A 19,876-nucleotide genomic window follows, 5' to 3' on the forward strand; every position below is an offset into this window, starting at 1 on the left:
TATCTGTCAGCTCTAAAAAGGAGGAACCCAGGGTAGGAGTGGAACAGGGCCGACTGCAGAGCTGCCTGTCCCCTGTGCTACAGGCCTAGACAGCTGACCAGAGTCCACCCCTCAGCCTAGGCCATCACTCCAGAACACAGCCAGAACACAGACGTCACCACTAAGTCACCAAGAAGAGCTATGCAGAGGCACGTTTTAAAATTACAAAAGACCCTTGGTGAGTTCGAAAAATATAGCTGACAACCATACATTGATTTATGAAAAATAAATTTATTACATAACACCTTGTTTTTAACAATGTTCAATTTTTTTTATTCAGAATACTTGTGTCATTCATGTAAAATAGTTTGATACAGTACGTTGTATGTTATAGCTTTTTATTTTCCCCTCAAAAGTTCTAAGGCTCTCCTACTCCCTCTCCTTTACTGAAGTAAGGGCACCCTAAAAATGTGCGAACAACTTTTTAAAAAGAAAGTTAACTGAACAAAACTGTAATAGCACTACACTAGGCAGCTTAAATCAGGACAGAAGAGTGCACACTGATGCCGTGCCTCACGGAGGTCTCCACTCACGCTTTTGTAATCAGAAAGCATGCTCACAAATCAGCAACACCAACAAGAAAAAGGAAACACTGTCTGCGACAATCATTTCAGTTTGCGGAACCAACAGGCTTCTATCAATGACAACGTATTAATCAAATAGCAGCTTTAGGACCAGTCAAGTCATAGGTTGAAAATAAAAACAGACCTCTAAGTGGAAATTAATCTTTGGGAGTTCTGAAACCTGTCAGTAGAAACTATGTGGTTCTTTTGTACTTTCAAAACAATCCAAGCAATATTCTTGGTCATAAAACACTGATTTATGTAGAAGATGAATCAACCCACTGATAAGACACTAAAAAGAAAGTGTACCAAAATAATCTTTAAGTCTCGGTTATTTTGTTAACATAATCTGTGTTTCAAGTACCAGTTAAACCTTGCGTCTGTGTGTACTATTGGTCAGATAACGCTGTTACACTGAAAGTCACCACACATGAGGACAAATGCTCGCCCTAGCACATTTCACAGCTTCAACTGCTACAGACTGTCACTGAAAACTATGCTTGGTCAGTCTGAACCATGTCAAGTAAACTATGGAAGGAGCAAACCCACACCACAACTGTGCTAGCACTTTCATTTCAAGTCTAACTCCAAACTTAGGTACAACCTGGAAGCTACCGCCCCGATCTGTGACAACTGTGGAACTCGGCTACTGGACATTGTGAAGATGTGGTTGTACAGTACATTCGCATGGCCCACACCAGGTTCCCGCAGAGTGCTGCAGCCAGTCCTGCAGCATGAGCAACAGTGCACTGACAGACTCCAGCACAGCTCAGTACCGATGTGTCTGATGTGAGTACTGTGGAGGCTGCTGGGAGGTAGCTGAGTATCCCATGCTGCTCTGGGGCTGTGATGTGCTTGGTCCAGGGTTGGGATAAGCAGCATGTGGATTGGAACGCTGGAAAGAAGACAAGGGAAAAACGGGATTTAGGAGCTTCTCCAGGTAGCTTGGCCCTACCTCATCAAGGCTGAAAGGGAAGGGAAGTCTTGTTCCAAGGAAGCAAAGACGTAAAAGTTTCTGCAAGGTACTAGAGCTTTAGAATTAATAAAAAACAAACGGCAACAAACCTCACACCTGGCCCATACAAAGCGAAACAGAACAAAAGCAAACAAAGCTCCCAAGTCCTCCAACACTGGCTTCTCTTCAGGAAGCCGAGAATTAGGACATGAAGGACAGTAATTTACATGCTGGGGAATTTTGATCATATCTTGACATAAGCATGAGGCGCTTAGTTTGTACATCAAGTCCATATAAAATCTGGTAGGCATGGTGGCTCTGTAATCCCAGCACTTGGGAGGAGAGACAAGATCTTGGGGAACTGGCCAGCTGGACTGGCTAAGACTGCAAGCCCCAGGTTCAGTGTAAGACACTGCCTCAGTAAAGAGGGAAAGAATAAAGGAGTGATTCAAGGAAGACACCCGCTATCAACTTAGGGCCTGCGCACGCGCGCACACACACACACACACACACACACACACACACACACACACCCGTAATGAGCTGCATTCCACCACGTAAGGGCACTTGTGAATGACAGCAAGAATGTCAATGATGATAAGAACAAAATGAAAACTCCCAGCACTGTCTGTGCAGGGCTTCCAGTCAGGCCACCACGATCAGGACGTACAGCCATGCAGTCTTCTCAATCTTGACCTTCTAATCACTGTTCCTGCTCTGCTAATGAGGATGCCATCTGCAAGGAAGTTCTGTTCTACCATCCTTCCTACACTGAAGACATGGAGAACATCCAGGTTTCTTTTTCAAGGCTGAACAGAAGTAAGTGGGATGGGAGAGCCTGTGGCCTTGATCACTCTTCCACAGTGCTCAGAAACAAAAGCAGCCACTGCCTAAGGGCAAGGCACACATGTTTAAGCGGACTTACCAATTTCATTTTATAGATGAGAAACAATGAAGTCAAGTGTTTTTTGATTCACTTTGCATGTGTGCATATGTGCGTGTGCGTGTACGTGTGTGTAGGCCAGAGGGTGCTGTTGATTGCTGTCCACTTTACAGAGAAGCAAGGTCTCTCACTGGAACCTAGAGCTCACTGACTTGACTAGGATTCTGTCTCTGCCTCTGAAATGACTGGACCTATAGGATGCAGAGGGGCCACCAATCCTCCAAGCACTTACATGGGTGCTGGGGTCTGAGTGCTCCTGGGGGAGGTGCTTTACCTGCTGCACTATCTCCCCACCCCAGCAGATACACTATAAAACACCACGGGGCGCAAGATACTGGGCGGCCAAATCGGCCTTTCTACTCCAAGTTTGCTCTGAAAGCTGATCCCTTTCTACTCTTCCATGTCTGTAGACGTCCATACCTGTAACCTTCCATGCCGATGTATCTCTCCAGGAACACCAACGCTACTGTAGACCACAATGGGTAACATCCTTTAGAAACCCCAGAAGAGCAGGTCAGTAGGAGACACGTGCAGTACCTGATAGTCGGAGGTCATGATGAGCCCACCTGAGGTAGTGGTAGGAGGGACAACTCTCACTTTTTTCAAGGGGGGGCCCCTGTGCGTGGCCGCTGTCCTGGTTCCCGGGATGGCCGGTTCCATTAGTGTGGTTATTGCCCTGCTGCTGCTGCTGGTTCTTCTCAATTGGTTAAAGAGAAAACACAGTTCAACTCAGTGGGAGAACAAGAGCTGGCTGCATGGCAGAGGCCCCGAGGCCGTGAGGAGGGCACCGCCGACTGTACTTTATACTTACTTTGTCTCCTTTCTCATCAGGCTCTTCTTCTGTCAAAAACTCTCGTTTGGGATAAGGGATCTGACAACCGGCAAAAACACTATTCACAAGAAAGAAGAAGAGAGCTGTTTCACGAGCTGCCTGGTACTTCCAGTGCTTCATTTAGGTGACTCACTGTCTCTCTCTAAGAAGATGGAACTGTGTCTCCATAGTTACAGAGATCTAAGTGTCTCTCATGCAAGTGTGATGCAAAGAACCCATCCTTTAACCAGTGACAGACACTGCAGTAGGTGGTCCAAAGAGCCTTCACTTGTAACCTAATCAGTAATCACCCGATAGGACAGCTCTCTCGTTAGTGCAACCAAAAGATCTACCACTGTTTGCAGGGTTTTGTCTGCCCTTCCACAGTTAAAACACAAAATGATAAAGAGAACACAAATTTATTTAGGACTGCTACTCCAGATATCAGAACCCTTGGCGGCAGGCAGCCCTACAAAACGCAGTGAGCGGAAGAAGCCATAGCACAATGAACCCACCACTGAGTAAGGGGATTGATTACTGCTGAATGAATCCATCTCAGCAGTGCCTCTTAATCTCAAAACCCAAAACCACATTAAAGCAGAAAAGCCCCCTGTCTTCAGGTCCCTCAGAGGCATGGCAACTCAGTGTGACAAGATGCCAGTGTGCAGGAAGCCAGCAAACCTGCTACTTACTCTGACGTGGGGAGTGGGTCTTCTAGGAAGTAGGGATCCTGCATGGCCTGCTCTGAGGTAATTCGCTTTATTGGGTCCATAGTGAGCAACTTCTGAAGCTGAAATCACAAGTTGGAAATGTCAGGGCATCTCCCACAGAAACACGGGTGCCTACTCCAAACCCTCACTCACAATGTATTGGTTGAGGGTCCTGGGCAGCTCAGTCCACCTCCTTATAACCATCTCTCTCCAGATGGAGAAGAAAACCACCACCAATTACTATCGCTTGTTTTCAGTATTAAACGAATATCAGGTAAGCAGTTGTGATGTTTCTTTTTTTTTTTTTTTTTTTTTTTTTTTTCCGGAGCTGGGGACCGAACCCAGGGCCTTGCGCTTCCTAGGTAAGCGCTTTTTCTACCACTGAGCTAAATCCCCAGCCCGTGATGTTTCTTTACAAAGAACCCTATGTGTGAGTACTCTAGCTACACTGAGCTCATCTCTGCCACATCCAGAGATGCCACATTAGTGTGAAAATGCAGCACCTTTGCGTTAAATGCCAGCTGCAATGTTTGTTCTCTCTCCCTTTCTGTCTCTCCCTAAGACAGGGTTTCTCTATGTGTTGCCCTGGAACTCAGAGATCCCTCTGCCTCACTCTTAAGCACTGGGATGAAGGGTGTGTGAAGGGTGTGTACCGCCACTGCTCTACGGGAATAGTCATTGCTAGTGTGATATTAGACACCTCAACAATGGCCTCCCGCGCTGATCTGCAGACATCAGAGTGCAACACAATTGCTGAAAGGTTGAGAGCTGAGCCTTGCTCCTGCAGCATGGGAAAGAGTTGAGCCCTGCCCCCACAGCCTGACAGAGAGCTGAGTTCTATTCCTGCAGCATGATAGAGAGCTAAGCCCTATGCCATGTCTGATAGATAGATGTGAACAGGAATCTAAGGACTTACATTTCCAACAAGTTCCAGTTGGTGTCTGTGTTGCTGGACTGAGATTGGTTTGAAAAGTAATCAACTAATAAACATAGAGATTTAAGGGATGATGACCCGTAGAGGATAAAAGATACAAATATCTTTAAAATGCAGGAATAGTAGGAGACTCATTTAAGATACCAACGCTTTCAATAAAACAGACAGAGCTGGGGTGTGGCCTGAAAGCAAAGCACACACAGGGGCACAGGAGGTCCTATGGTTAAAGCCCAAAACAAGATACAAGGATGGTGTCCTGGTTTGAATATGCTCAGCCCAGGGAGGGGCACCATTTGGAGGTGTGGCCCTGTTGGAGTAGGTGTGTTACTGTGGGTGTGGGCTTTAAGACCCTCCTCATCCTAGCTGCCTGGAAGCTAATATTCTGCAGGCAGCCTTCAGATGAAGATGGAGAACTCTTAGCTCCTCCTGCACACGCCTGCCTGCATGCTGCATGCTCCCGCCTTGATGATGATGGACTGAACTTCTGATGCTCTACTGTCTGAGCTATCCGGGTGCACTTGGACTGAACCACTGACCTGTAAGCCAGCCCCAATTAAATGTCCCTTATAAGAGTTGCCTTGGTCATGCTGTCTGTTCACAGTAGTAAAACCCTAAGACAGATGGTCTCTCAGGTTCTACTGGTCTCACACTGCAAAGAAGGCATGGGCCTGTGGGACAGGCAAGGCAATCCCAATAATGCCTTTTGACCAGTATTTCGTTAGGATCAATTAAGTCTTAGATCATAAAGGATCCAATTTAATTGCCCAACTTGAGTCGTGTTGCAAAAAGATTTGAATAAATCATTATCATGTGGTAACGTGGCAAGCTAAGCCACTGCCTTGCAAAATATGACATAACAGCCAGAGGACGGCAGAGCAGCAGAAACAGAACGGGAAAGCAGCAGCAGAAGCAGGATCAGAAGAGCTCTTCACCCAGTGCTCTGGTTGCTATGAAGGAAAGGGTGGCCTCTTCAAAGTCAAGGAATTCCTGGCTAAGACTACAATGGAGTACATCTTAAAAGCCTCTTAGGCCGAGTGAGACGCAAGCTTGCCGAGCTCTCCTCTGATGTATCATCGCCCTTCCGGGAGATATAAACCAAGAAGTACTTTCAGTTGTCGCCCCACAATGGACAGTTACAAACCAAGTGAGCAAAGGCCGGCAAGCACCACCTCCCTGCAGGGCGCCCGCTGGCAGAGTCTAGCCTGCTGTTTACATGACTACGTGTCAGCTCTCCAGAACAAGGAGTAATAGTGTCAGCGAAGAGCTTTCGAGACTCAAGTGTATGAGGTAACTTGGGATTTTACAAACCATCTTTAAGTAGATGACAGCATAAAACTAGGCATTTATTGTTCAGGGAGACTATCGAGTGCAAACAAGGCTTAAAGATTTTATTCCTGGAAATGCACAAAAAGATCTAAAATGGAAAAACAAGGTAGATGTGGTTCTGGGTGGCAGGAGTGCACTCTTGGTACTTGTGTAACCTTTAGGGAGACGCCAGGGCCCCAGGCAGGTCGCTGTCTCAGGCTCACTCACCAAGTGGAATGCTTTACTGTCAGGTTTAACTTTATGCTTTTCCATGTACTTGATAAGGCTGCAATTGGTGTACCTGGAAGAGAAACACCAGGAAACATCCACATCAGATCGCAGCTAAATTTCTCATTGGCTGAGAGCTTCCCATGTGCACTGTTTGGATTATAAGCATACATCAAATATGCTCCGAGCAGCATAAAATAACTGCCTTATGCCAGCTTACACGTCATTCAATGTCCACCCTAGTCTTTGGATGTTTGTTCTCCTGTCGCTCAAGCTGCTCTCCACTCCGTGCAGTAGACTCTGAACTTCTGACCTCCTGCCCCCATGCCACGGGCTAGGATTATGGGCACACACCACCACACCCAGCTACAATCATGACTTCTTGATTTTTTTTCTCTTGAGACAGGGTGTCATGTACCCGGGCTGATCTTAAACACCAGACCTAATGCTACTTGTTACGACTACCAACCCCAGTGGGGGTTTTCGAGGGGCTGGGGAATCAAACCCAGGGCTTCACGCATGCTAACCAGCACTCTTCCAACTGAGCCCCGCTCCCGGCCACACTAATCTCTCCTGAGTGGGTGCTGACGATGAAATTCAAGACAACTTAATGAACACACTCTGGAGGGTATTTTCCCCACATGAATTATTTTGAGTAACATTTGTGCCAATGGTTTAACTTAGCCTTACCAGTAAGACTGACATTAATTTGTCCTGTGTAAGTACTGGACTCTGCCTACCCCTGGCCCAAGGTGAAACATTTAATTAAAACTTGCTTTCAATTGTATATACTGTAAATGGCTACACAAGCAGCCATAAGCAAGGTTTGCATTTTCTTTCTTTGGCTTCCCGCTTCCCACTAATATCCAGTTTCCAGAAAGGAGTAAATATGGAAAGAAATGAGTGGATCCCTTCTTCAGCTGCTAACAAGGACATCTCTCTGTTAATAAATGAGAAATAACACCAAGCAGCATTTCTAAGTGAGGAAACTCTTCAGTAACCTTAGACAAGCGCTGCGGCATGCTGCACATTTAATTTGACTGTGACTACTCTGCAAAAGTTAAAATCACAAAGGGTCCATTTTCTTCCCAACTTACGTATTTCTTCTGAAATCTTTCATTAATGTTGAATGTTCGGGCATCTTTTTTATATCTTCCCAATCTTTATCTGTGAAATACATGGATAAATGTTTATGTTGCCTAGGCTCCTAGTCTCAAGAATGCTAACAAAGATTAGCTTACTCAGAGCTTTCTAAGTCCTGGCTCTCACAGGACTGCTCAGGCTGCAGCTACACCCGCCCTCTGGCTTTACACCTAATCACATGTCGGCCTACGTTCGCTACTACTCTGTTACACTGTAACTTGCCAGTATCTGTTCTATCACTAAAGGAAATAAATCACAAATAAATATTTGTTATTAAAAAGTCTTATTTATTATTTTCATCAAACTTCCTGGTTCCGTCAGCAGGCAGTCTTTTTAACTGAGAAATCTAGGATCTTTTCCCTGACTGTCTCAACACACTTCTCTGAATGGCAGGCAGCCCTCCTTTCACATTCCTGACGCTGTGAAATAGTGGGACACAGCACGGATACTGCTATCTTGGCTACTCTTAGGATTACTGCTCAGTACCTGTGAGCGACAGAGACAAAAACGACTGCTCCAGAAGTACTGTGCACACATGCCAGCTCGGCTGACTCTCTGACGCTGTCAGTGGCGTCACCGAGGGTCTGTTAGGTGCAAAGCACTGTACCAGCGCTGAGGGCACTGGCCATCTCTCCTCCACAGACACCAACCAGTGAGGTTATTTTCTCCTCAGCTACTTATTTGCTCTGCCAATGTTTCAGGCTAAAAACCTTAAATAACCATTTATTTTTCTTTTAACTTCTTAAAAGTTATGTATTTGTCCATTCTTTTCCATCCTCATTATGTCCTTACAGCTGTGGTATTGTTATACGTAGCTGGCTTCCTGACTTTGGTTAGCCCACTCTAACTGAACTTTAATGTCCACAGCCACATGAACCTTTCTAGCAGAACACAAGCCTCGCCTACGGCTCAAGTGTCTGTTATGGATCCCTGCTGGCTGCTGTTTGCTTTCCTGGCTTCTCATTAACTGAGGCATCTGAACTATTAAACCCATGCTGAGAATCATCCATGACTGTGGTCCTCATTGCTTCCAATCCCTGCCACGTCTCCTTCCCATGGGCCTCAGAAATAGTGAATGAACTTGGATCTAAGAAGGGAGAAGTATTTCCTTTAGCCACTCAAACCATGTCTACTTTTAAAGACACCCAAACAATGCAAACGCTTAAGAGGGCAAGAATCAATGTCTGTCTGCCTGCCTGCATCTACCTACCTATTTATTTATCTATGTATATGTGTATGTGTGTGTATCTGTCTGTCTGTCTCTTTTTGAGACAGGGTCTCTCTGTTACTCTGACTGTCTGAGAACTTGCTATCATACCAGGCTGGCTTGAACTCACAGATACACCTGTTGCTGCCTCTGAAAAGTGCTGAAATTAAAGGTGTGTGATACCACACCCAGTCCTTGTCAATATATTTTATTCAAGATAGTAGCATGCAATGAGAAAATGACATTCTTATCCCAATAAGGCCTTCCCCAAAAATAGTGGGTCATTCTGGAGAAGGGAAGTCTATGTAATTGATAGGTGGGACTCTTTATGTCTTAAGCTGTGGACCTAAGAAGCAGTCCCATGCTTGACTGGCCACCTTCTTGAAGGGTTTTCCGGATCCCTGGGCAGTTTCTGAGGCTGGTGAATCACTGGCCTGTGCTACAACTAGGATCTGGGATACAGCAGGAGAGATTGTTAACTCGAGAGAGGTGAATACTCATCCAGTTCCTCTCTGCTGTAAAATTCACGGCTGTGATTTTCACTCACATCCTGGCTGCTTTAGCAAGACATTTAAAAAAATACTGACAAGACCAGGGAGCGGAAGCGCTGTCATTGCCAAGCGTTGCTCTGCACAGCCTCTCCCTAACCAGAGCCTTCAGCCTCTGCACTCAAGTGGCAGCTATGACATGTGCTACCAGAAAAAAAAACAAAAAACAAAAAACCTTCTACTGCTTGTTTTAGTTTATGCTGGCAAGAACAACAGGCATCAAGTTAACCCAGCTATTGCAAGGTCTCGTCATTTCAAATACCAAACAAAACAAAACAGCAAACCAAAAGGAAATCAAACAAAAACCTCATTAAATTCAGGAAACCCCTAAGTTTTTTATGTTGATATTTGAATTCTATAAATCTTGCTATTTCTGTGATTCTCTGAAAAAAAATCAAAGTCATAAAAACAAAGAATCAAGTAATACAAGCTTTCCTAAGCCCAAAGCACAAGCTTTCCAGAGAAGACAGCAACAACAGTGATTGAGAGCAAACAACAAAAGCAAGTGTGTACCTGCAGGGAATCCCATTACATTGAATATTCTGTCCAGCTGGTCATGGTGATAAGGATTACTAGTTTTGATGTCCTCTTGTCGACAGTGAAATATTGGCTCTGACGTTAGTAGTTCTGCAAATATACACCCTATAGCCCAAATATCTTTAAAAGAAAAAGAAAAGAAAAACAAAAACAAAAACAGAAAAGAGAAAATAAAAGGGAAAAGGAAAGGAAAAAGAAAAAGGAGGAAAATAAAGTGCTTCTTTCCAAAAGAAAATGCATTTTTACTTTAAAGGGGAGTGTTCTTTTTCTGTTTCTCAAACATTAATAGCAATCCCTGGGCAAGCATAACCCTGAATACCACGGGCCTCTGTCCATACCCCCGCCCACAGAGCTTTCATTGCTAAGGCATCTCATCCTCCCACTGACTTCACAGAAGCCGCTGTTTACTTTCTGAGTCTGGGTGCGTTTTAAACACTTAAACATTACCATAAAACAGTCTGCATGTAGAACATGGGAACCACAAACAAATGAAACCAAAACAAAACAAACGTAAAAGCCACAGAACCCTTGAAATTGGGCACTTGCCAGAATATAGGGACGTTCGTGTTTCATGATGGTCATTCCATCTTGTTGATTTACCTGTTAAGTTTCAAGCCTACTAACTGTCTTCTGTCCTAACACTACTGAGAAGATACGGGCTCTACTTTATCTCTTTACGCTAGGCAGCAGCGCCGCTCTCACAGAGCTAACTGGAACACAGAAGTAACCACACAATCTTCAAAATGGGTACAGAGGCTACACATTAGTAACAGTATTCACAGCAGACAAACTGCAGAGGAAATTTCTTTCATTCACAAGACGTGTTCACTTTCATTCACCAAGTCTGTATTCAACAGAACTACTAAGGAGGTAAGAGCTACCTACTCAAGAGTGTGATGCTAACCACGTCCCACTGTTAGGTTTGGCACGCAGCCTGGCTGCAGGTTCTGTCTCCCTTCTGCAGTGCTGTGCAATGGCAGAAGCTCAGTAAGTGATTTCTGAATGACCTACACAAAACCCAGGGCAAACATGAAAACCACAAACCCACAAGAACAAATTACAAAAGGCATCCTTATATTGAGGCTGATTATTCAGGTATCTGAGAAACTAGGGCTTAAGCAGGAAATGAGAGAAAAAAAGTGTTACAAGAATTTCTAAACTTCAGCACTGAAATATATTATTTATCACAATATGACTTTTTATATCTTCATACATAAGATTCTCATTGTATATGTAAATTATCATATTTACATTTTAGAGTGACAAGTTACTCTATTTACATAAAAGTTCATAATTTGAAAAGACAATTTTTTTAAAACACAATTTTTTTCATCTCAGAAAGCCAAGATGATAATACTATCCCTTCATTTGGGGGAGGGGGGTAGAAGGTTTGCTTTCAAGAGTTTTTCTGTGTAGCCCTGGCTGTCCTGGAAATCACTCTATGGACCAGGCTGGCCTCAATTCAGAGATCTGCCTGCCTCTGCCTCCCTAGTACTGGGATTAAAGGTGTGCACCGCACTGTCTAGGTAAGACAATGCTACCACACGGGGAAAAGTTTCATCAAGGAACAGTTAGGCTATTTTGTTTCAGTGTTAGAGGGTCCTCAGGAGAGCTACTGCATGGGGAGGAAGGCTAGGGATTAAAACACGGGGGAGTGAATACTTCGCAGTTTAAAAACTCAACTTATACCCAAAAGATACTACGATGAACCATCTGGTTAGTTACTGAAAACCCTGAAGGCGAATGGAGTAGTTTCTCCATGACAGCATGACAGGTGTTCACTCTTGGAGGAAAAGCACAGCAGTCACAGGGTGACCCTAACCCTGGTCACTTCTAACTCACAACTTCCACCTGTCTCTTGGGTGTGCCAAATTTCTACCTTTCGCCATCACTATCTTGATTTAGTCACCAAACACAGATTCTAGTCAGATGGTTGGGTATTAACTCCCTAATTCCTTCCAAGAAGGTGTCTTTTCCTTGCTCATGTTTGAAAATACGCCAAATTCCTAAGAGGCTCTTCCGTGTTTACCTTCCTGCCTAACTTCTCAAACATGCAGCAGCCATGTGTAGCTAATCAGATGGAACGGTCACCTGACACCCAAGTGGACAGAGGAGGATTTGTTAAACACTGTTTAATCAATAGTGCTGACTCTGATAGAAAGAACAAGTACCCATCTTTTCTGTTTTCCCTCAAACTCCCCAGTCAAGAGAGGGCCACCCAACCAGTACCCACTGAACAACTGGAGGGAGAGCACTGCTCAATCCCACACTCCAGCACGGCTTTCAAGACAGATCCAGTCACAGCTTTCTGGGAACTCAGACCTTCCCTTCAGCATCCTCCCAACACCAAACAAACAAAACTAACAGGCCAGACACCTAGTCTCAGTCCCCTAGATATCCTGCTCACTAACCCATTCTTCTCTCTTTGGTTTAATGATTCAGCTTCCAGCACTGTCCAAATGGGCACAGCACTGAACTCTGTGACCATTTGCAGTGGGAAATGGGGCCATGGCGATTTATCATAGTCTAAGCCAGATGTTTTCTTTATGCACTCTGCAGTCTAACACAATCTGCTGAATGCCATCAGCGGGCCCCCCTTCTAAATGACCCTGAGGACGGACACAGGGGCATGCTCCAGGTACTTTGATGATTAACTCCAAGGGTGGTGTAGCTGCTCACACGCCAAATCTAGACGCAGTTCCAGCAGGAACTTTTAAATGATGCGGGGAATTTGAGTGCTTTACCAGCTCAAAGGCTACCCACAGACTTAAGGGGCAGGTGTGACACTGGAGTATCAACTAGAGCTGAAGGTTCCCCTTCACTATCTCAACCTTATTTAAAAATACTAAAAGTAACAAATTCATGACCTCTCAGATACAAACAGCTAAGAAGGCAGCTATGTTATGGCTTCTTCTGGCAATGTGTGGATTGAAATGAAGTGCTCGCCAAAAGCATCATGGCCAAAGCAGGTATACATGCCCAGGGATCAGTACCACTGAAGAAATGGCACTGGTGTGAATCGGGTCAACTGTAAACAAGTCAGTTCCCTTTGCTACTCGTACTGTAGAAGGCAATGTTTCTGTATAATGCCATAGAATGTTTAGAGTTAATGTGGACAAATACATTTGAATATAGCTAAATTCCCATTTCTAGGAAATGGCACTGAAGGACTAGGGAACCTGTCAGCAGCAGTGAGGACACAGTTCCTATGGAGTAGGGGACCTGTCAGCAGTGAGGACACAGTTCCTATGGACTAGGGGACCTGTCAGCAGTGAGGACACAGTTCCTATGGACTAGGGAACCTGTCAGCAGCAGTGAGGACACAGTTCCTATGGACTAGGGGACCTGTCAGCAGTGAGGACACAGTTCCTAGTGGGCCACTGCTACTTTCCTTGTTCAAGAATTGACAGAGTCATTCTGTGCATGTGTCCCTCCCTGCTTTCCTATAATGCAGACTAGATAATAAACTCTTAGGAACAAGGCCCAGAATTTGATTTCATATTAAAAGGCACCGTGCTGGCCATCTGCTTATGTACAAATGAGAAGGAAGGAGCGGGACAAACGCAAAGTTCACCTGCACTCCCACGTCAGATTGCAGCTATTGGACTGTGAGGAACAGAGTCTCCGGTGCTTGGGGCATGGGGCTAAGTTTCGTAATCACTCCACTATCTATTCAGTCTGCTAAGATCTCACCAAATGTAACCATGCTCTGAAATAATCAGTTCTTTGATAATAAAAAATAACTATCATATTAACCGAGAAAGTCATCTTCAATTTGTTTAAGAATATTTTCAAAAGAATATTCAATATGTCTAGGTAACAGCAAGTATTCAGAAACAGTTTATTATATATTTATTATATGTATTTATTACAGGAAGGTTTACTGGAATGCTGCTCTCGGGTAAGTTCACTGGCCCCAAGGAATCACCATGGGGGGCAAGAGGGGAAGAAGAAGAGCCTGACTTTAAAACAGGTAATATTTTGGAATAATTTTAGATTCATACAAAGCTGCAGAGAGACCTTTCATATCTGACTTATGTTTATAATTGTTTTTCTATGAAATAAAATGTGATCTCAAAGCAGATAAGAACATTAGTGAACTCAAAGCTTTTGCCAAGTAAAAGCCTAGAGATTCAAGATTAACTCAGAGGCTGAGAGCAAGCATCCTCCCTTTTCCATCTGCAGACTGGAAAAGCCTTCACAGAAATATGAGCAAAACCCTAACACACCTGAGTGCCTGCTTTAGACAGTGTATGCTCACCTGTCAGCACAGACTGGCATTAGCGGGCTGTGGTGAACAACAGGAAGGTGAGTTTGGTCTGTGGGACTCTAGATACAGCTTGGAGCTCTGCAGACAAGGCAAGGATGTGGTGTGGGTGACAGAGCAAGACTATCCTAGATGGCATTAGCACAGATGGCTTCCTCCAGGAAGGAGGCAGCAGTATCCTGATTAAAGTCTGAATGAAAGGGAAGAGAGTGATGGTGTAAAGACATGTTCTATACAGATGCTGCAAATAGTTCCAGTCCATGGAAGGCAGATGGAATAATGCAAAAACAGACCTCAGTCTATGGCATGGTGTCTGAGCAGCACAATCCTACAACACTGCGGCCATGTCAAACCAGGAAGGACTGCTGTGGCAACACCTAGCTGGGGAGGACTGCTGTGGCAACACCTAGCTGGGGAGGACTGCTGTGGCAACACCTAGCTCCCCGTTTTCTGCCAATGCCCTTGGATTTTGATATAGAACAACTGGGCCAAAAGCCAAGAGATTCTTATGTCTGAACTGGCCTCAGAACACAGGCTTGCCCATTCAGGCATCCGGTTCTCCCTGGGGATGACAGCTGACTGATGGAGAACTTCAAAGTATAATCAGCAACCTACATACCCCATGATCCAACACAGAGTTCCCAGGTGGTTTCTGTAACTTAATTCTTAAATACAAATAGAGAAACTAGGGGTCACCTAAGTAATTAAGGGACCTTACAACGCAGATGAGAAACAACACAAATGGAAGACAACAGAGCCTAGAAAGAAAACAGGTTCTTTCCTCAGGTTGCCAGGGAGACGGCTGACATTCAGTGCTTACGAATAGCAGCCCACGGACTTTCAAAGCAAGATGAGGGGCCAGCCGGAAGATTGGCAAGAAGTCTCCTCACTACTACAAGAACACCCAAAGAGACCACGGAAGACACGAGCACAGACAAGAAAGACCTTTCACTGGCAACCTCTCCATCTGAGGGTAGATTCTGTCAGGTATGGTGATCAAGACGAAGATGCAGAGGCCAAGACTTGCTACATTTGCAAGTAAAATTGCTTCCAGAACCACAAGAACCTATCTGTGCCCCTGCAGTATGTCCCTCAGTCCACCCATGCTTGAGCCCCCAAAATGGACCTGCAGACAAGCAAGACAAGTGCATGGCCCTGAGCAAGACAATGAACTTCAGTGTGCTCAAGGCTTCAGGGCCACTGGCACTAAGATTCCAGAAGCTCTGAAAGGACCCTGACTGACTCCCCAGAACACAGTATCTTCCAACATAACACATAAGAAAAGACCGAGCAGGCGAGAACTCTGGGTGCATGACAAACCACAAACAAGTCCACAATCCTTGTCTGCAGAGACGTCAGCAAAGCTTTTCTTTTCGTAAACCAACACAAGAGGCCACAAAAGTCATGGTGAGACAAGGAGCTCCCAAGAAAGCCAGGAAAACATCAGAAAGAAAAGCACAGTGGAAAACACTAAGAGGTCCAGCATCTCAAAGCACTGCATTCCACAAGAAAGGAATGGGAAACTTCCAGGGGAGATCAAAGAACCACATACCTTAAGAATTGTCTAGAAACAAGAGGTAAGAGCTGAATGACTGTAAAAAAATCACTATGAAATGTAGAAATGAGAAATAGCATTTGTTTTCAGAAAGGGACAACCCTAAGTGACCCACAGTAAGCTGAGAAGACTGACCTGAGAGTGGATTAGCCACACTGCTAGCTAAAGGCAAAGAAGTTGTCTCAGAGCACAACTCTAAACCTCCAAGTTTATAAAGGTCTTTAAAAAGCACTATGAATTAGACCATAGGTGCTCTTCCAAAGAAAGCCATGGGAGGAGAAAACAAGACACAATCATGGATGGAGAGCACAACAGCCAGTCTAGAAGAATAAAGGAAACTGTCTGGGGGCAGGGCGGGGTGGGGCAGGGCAGGGCGGGGTGGGGCAGGGCAGGGCGGGGTTAGCTCTATAGGAGGAGTGGCTACCAGCCTCTCGGTCATCAGCATAAAGGAGAGGACTTACGGTCATATTCACCCCGGTAAAATGATGAAGATACCAGTTGTGGGGAAGTAGCAGAAAAAGGCTGTGATTGAGAGGTTCATTCCTGTACCAAGTAAGTTGGCTGCCAACCACTAGAAAGGCAGCCAGCAGAGGACCTGAGAAAGAGCGGCCATGCTCTGACAACATTAACACGACAACTGGACGTGAGGAAGCAAGAGCACCATGCTCCTAACTTCGAAAAAGCCCTAACTTCTCAAGTTTGCACATTTTCTTTAAAATTTGAGGTATCTTCTAGAAGTTTAGGATTTCTTTTGGTGGCAGAAAGAACATTTGTACGAAGTTCCAGAACTTAAATTTTTTAGTTTTCTCTTTTCATATAAAATTAAAATTTTTTTTTTTTTTTGGTTCTTTTTTTCGGAGCTGGGGACCGAACCCAGGGCCTTGCGCTTCCTAGGTAAGCGCTCTACCACTGAGCTAAATCCCCAGCCCCAATTTTTTTTTACTCAAAACATTCTGAACCTCTTTTATAAAGAGACATGCAACTTCATGCTCTCAGGTGCTAATGTGTATATATGGACAGTGAGATTCTGGGGTTTTGTTTTTATAATTTGCTAATACTTAATTTATGCATGTACACAAATGCCTCCTGTAGTTTTAATGAGCCCTACTCACCAATTGCTTTGGTATAGTGTCTGGCTCCGAGGAGTAATTCTGGAGCTCGGTACCAGAATGTTACAACCACTGGATCCAAATCTGCTAAAGGCTTCAAAGGTGAATTAAATAATCGGGCAAAGCCCATGTCAGCTGTAAAAACAACAATAGAACCACATAAGTAAACAGACAGGTCTATTTTGCACATGTAGTCTCATTTGCCAGTGTTATTCTTAAAAATGTGTGCAGATGGGCGGGGGGAGGATAAAGTTTTCACGACTTTTACTGACGGACATGTAGAAAAGCTTGAGATCAGTCACCCAGCCCTTGAACTGACTGGCTGTGTGGTCAGATCTTCAGGGTAAGGCTGCCCCTCTGGCTGACTTCTTTCAGAGGGGAAGGTTTGACATGAGCCTAACCTCACCTCTCAGCACTTAGGCTTCCATCATCTCCGTCAACAGCCTGTTCACTGCGGTTATCAGACCTGACTACACTGTAGTTTAATGCTATTTTCCTCATTTACTTGGCCAGAGTTTTACTAACTTAGAAAATCATTGTACTTTTTAAGTTGAAAAGGCAATTTGCTTCACTTTTATGCTTCTTCACATGAGACAGAAGTTCAAAAAAAAAAAAAAACAAAACACACAAAGCTAGGCCTCCAAGATGGCATTGAAGAGTTCATGGCACCAGTGCCAGGCCACCAAACTACTTGGTTATGGACTTTGCGTTGCTAATTCATAATCATAAAGGCTTCATCTCTATATGGCTTCACATGCAGTCACCACACACAAATACAGGATGACCCACATTTAGCACCCACTGGGCGATGTCAAGATTCAAGACCATCTGGAAAACATAATTTTATTCTAACGTTAACTTAATTTATTTTATATGCAATGTTCTGCCGGTGTGTGTGCCTGCACATCAGAAGAGAACACCAGGTCTCATTACAGATGGTTCTGAGCCACCACATGGCTGCTGGGAATTGAACTCAAGACCTCTGTAAGATCAGCCAGTGCTCTCTTAACCTCTGAGCCATATTCTAATCTCCAGCACATATTCTAACATATTTTTAATGAAGTAGAGTTACCTTTAATTAACTTAATTATGGAGGGAGAAACCCAAATTTTGGCAAAAAAATAAAAACCTTGAATCAGATTATCAAATATTTCCTTTGAAATGTGAATACCTGATGATGTGACACAACGTCACACATTAGTATACAAAAGTGCAATTCTAAAGGAGACCTTAAATGTGTTACGCAAAATTTTTTCTAGATCACATGGTCAAGGACATACTTAAAATTGCTCTCTGACTGCCTAAGACCATTGGAAAACAGATATTTACACTACAGCTCATGACAGTATCAGAATTACAGTTATGAAGTAGCAAGGACAATCATTTCATGACTGGAGGCCACCCAACATGAGGAGCTGTGTGAAAGAGTTGCAGCATTAGGAAGGTTGAGAACACTGCTCTGCTTTATGTCAAACACTGCAGAGGAAACTACGGTTAATTGTGTTCTGTGTTCTTACGACTCTGTATCTTAGTTACACTAATTTATAATTTAACTACATGTCTTCTACCTCCCCAAACAAACTGAATGTAAGTGCAAACACTGCCTAGGAAAACTACAATGAAAGGAGCAGTAGTTAGGGTAAAATTTCACTGTTCTTAAACACTGTCGCCCTGGAGAAGTCTGATGTAGAGGACAGCACACAGCATCAAGGGGCACTGCCACGAATGCCTTTGCCCTTAGGCAAGGCCAGGGACAGTTGTGCACTCCAGAGCTATGCACACTGCCACTTAGGTCACATCACTTGCTCAGCTCCTCAGTTGGAAGACTGACAGCAGAGCTTCTCATTAACCTGGCTACGGAGACTGATGGGAGAATCAAATAGACCATGAGCTTCCAAGAGGAGACAAGCCTGGCCTCAAATGAGGAGAGAAGCCACCAGCTCCCGGCTGTTTAACCCAGCAGATGGTTGGAGGAAGCCTGCCTGTGTTGTGTGGCTTACTTTATAGCTACAGCAGTTTGTTCTGTAAGGACCGTCTGACACAGGTGGGAAGGGTTTCCCTTTATGTACACTCTTTAGAAACGTTTTTGCCATTGGAACTACAGATGTGTACATATTGATAAGAAACAGTAATACAGCTGCTTACAACAATTTCAAATATACTAAACTGTGACTTATCATAGATATAACATACCAATTTTTACTCTTCCTCGCTCAGGACCTTCACCCATAACTAAAATATTAGCAGGTTTCTGTGGAAACAAAAAAAAAATTTTTTTTTAAATAAACAGTAGTTTTCCTTTAGACAAATATGTTAATATAACATATATACTTTAAAAATACTTTTCCTCAAAAATTAAAATTAAACACAGAAAGCCATGGAAGAAAGTGCATGTGTATACAAGCAAGGCCACACATGGCCTCATGGCAGACATAGTTGAGGTCCTCAATGAACAGGTCTTTACTGTGGAGCACTAGAAACTTACAATGCCGAGGTCGTCTGTCTGTCTGCTGTCTGTCTGTGCCTGCCCCTCACCCCCCTCTCTCGATATGGGCCCATGAAACAGCCTGACTGTCCTGGAACTCACTCTATAGACCACAGTAGCCTGGAACTCCCAGATCTGCTGGTTTCTGTCTTCTCCTACTACGCATTCTGTAGTTCTGGTCGGCCTAGAACCTGACATGTACACAGGCTGGATCTGAACTTGAGGTGACTCTCGCCATGTCCTTCTGAGTGCTGGGATTCTGGCAAGAGCCTCCAGCTCCGACAAGTTCTCCGTTATATAAAGCAGTCAGAGTTTAAGGAAACCTAATCTCCTCGGCTCCTGTAATACAGAGGAGCAAATTAATCGCAGGCAAACATCCACCTGGCACTCTGTGGAGCACCAGGCACACACCTGTGTCTAACATAAAGACACCGGACACGGTCTTCTTCTAAACGAGTTAGCACAGGATAGCATTTTACACTCACAACAATTCTGAGGGTTCTTTATCTTTAAATAAAAGGGAAGACAAAGTTTAAG

The 19,876-nt window shown here is 44.3% G+C and overlaps 1 protein-coding gene across 1 annotated transcript in view; it reads right to left on the reverse strand.

Annotated features, from left to right (window-relative positions):
- Positions 1-250: 250 nt before the first annotated feature.
- Cdk8 (cyclin dependent kinase 8) overlaps positions 251-19,876 on the reverse strand; it is a 63,670-nt gene continuing 44,044 nt past the window's right edge. Inside the window, 10 exon segments of the mRNA XM_032887271.1 lie at positions 251-1,497; positions 3,038-3,115; positions 3,117-3,197; positions 3,312-3,390; positions 4,004-4,101; positions 6,489-6,561; positions 7,586-7,655; positions 9,900-10,043; positions 16,858-16,989; positions 19,048-19,105. Coding sequence (XP_032743162.1) covers positions 1,372-1,497; positions 3,038-3,115; positions 3,117-3,197; positions 3,312-3,390; positions 4,004-4,101; positions 6,489-6,561; positions 7,586-7,655; positions 9,900-10,043; positions 16,858-16,989; positions 19,048-19,105 — 939 coding nt within the window. The 3' untranslated portion in view covers positions 251-1,371.

Source organism: Rattus rattus, chromosome 16, assembly GCF_011064425.1.
Source record: "Rattus rattus isolate New Zealand chromosome 16, Rrattus_CSIRO_v1, whole genome shotgun sequence".
NCBI lineage: Eukaryota > Metazoa > Chordata > Mammalia > Rodentia > Muridae > Rattus > Rattus rattus.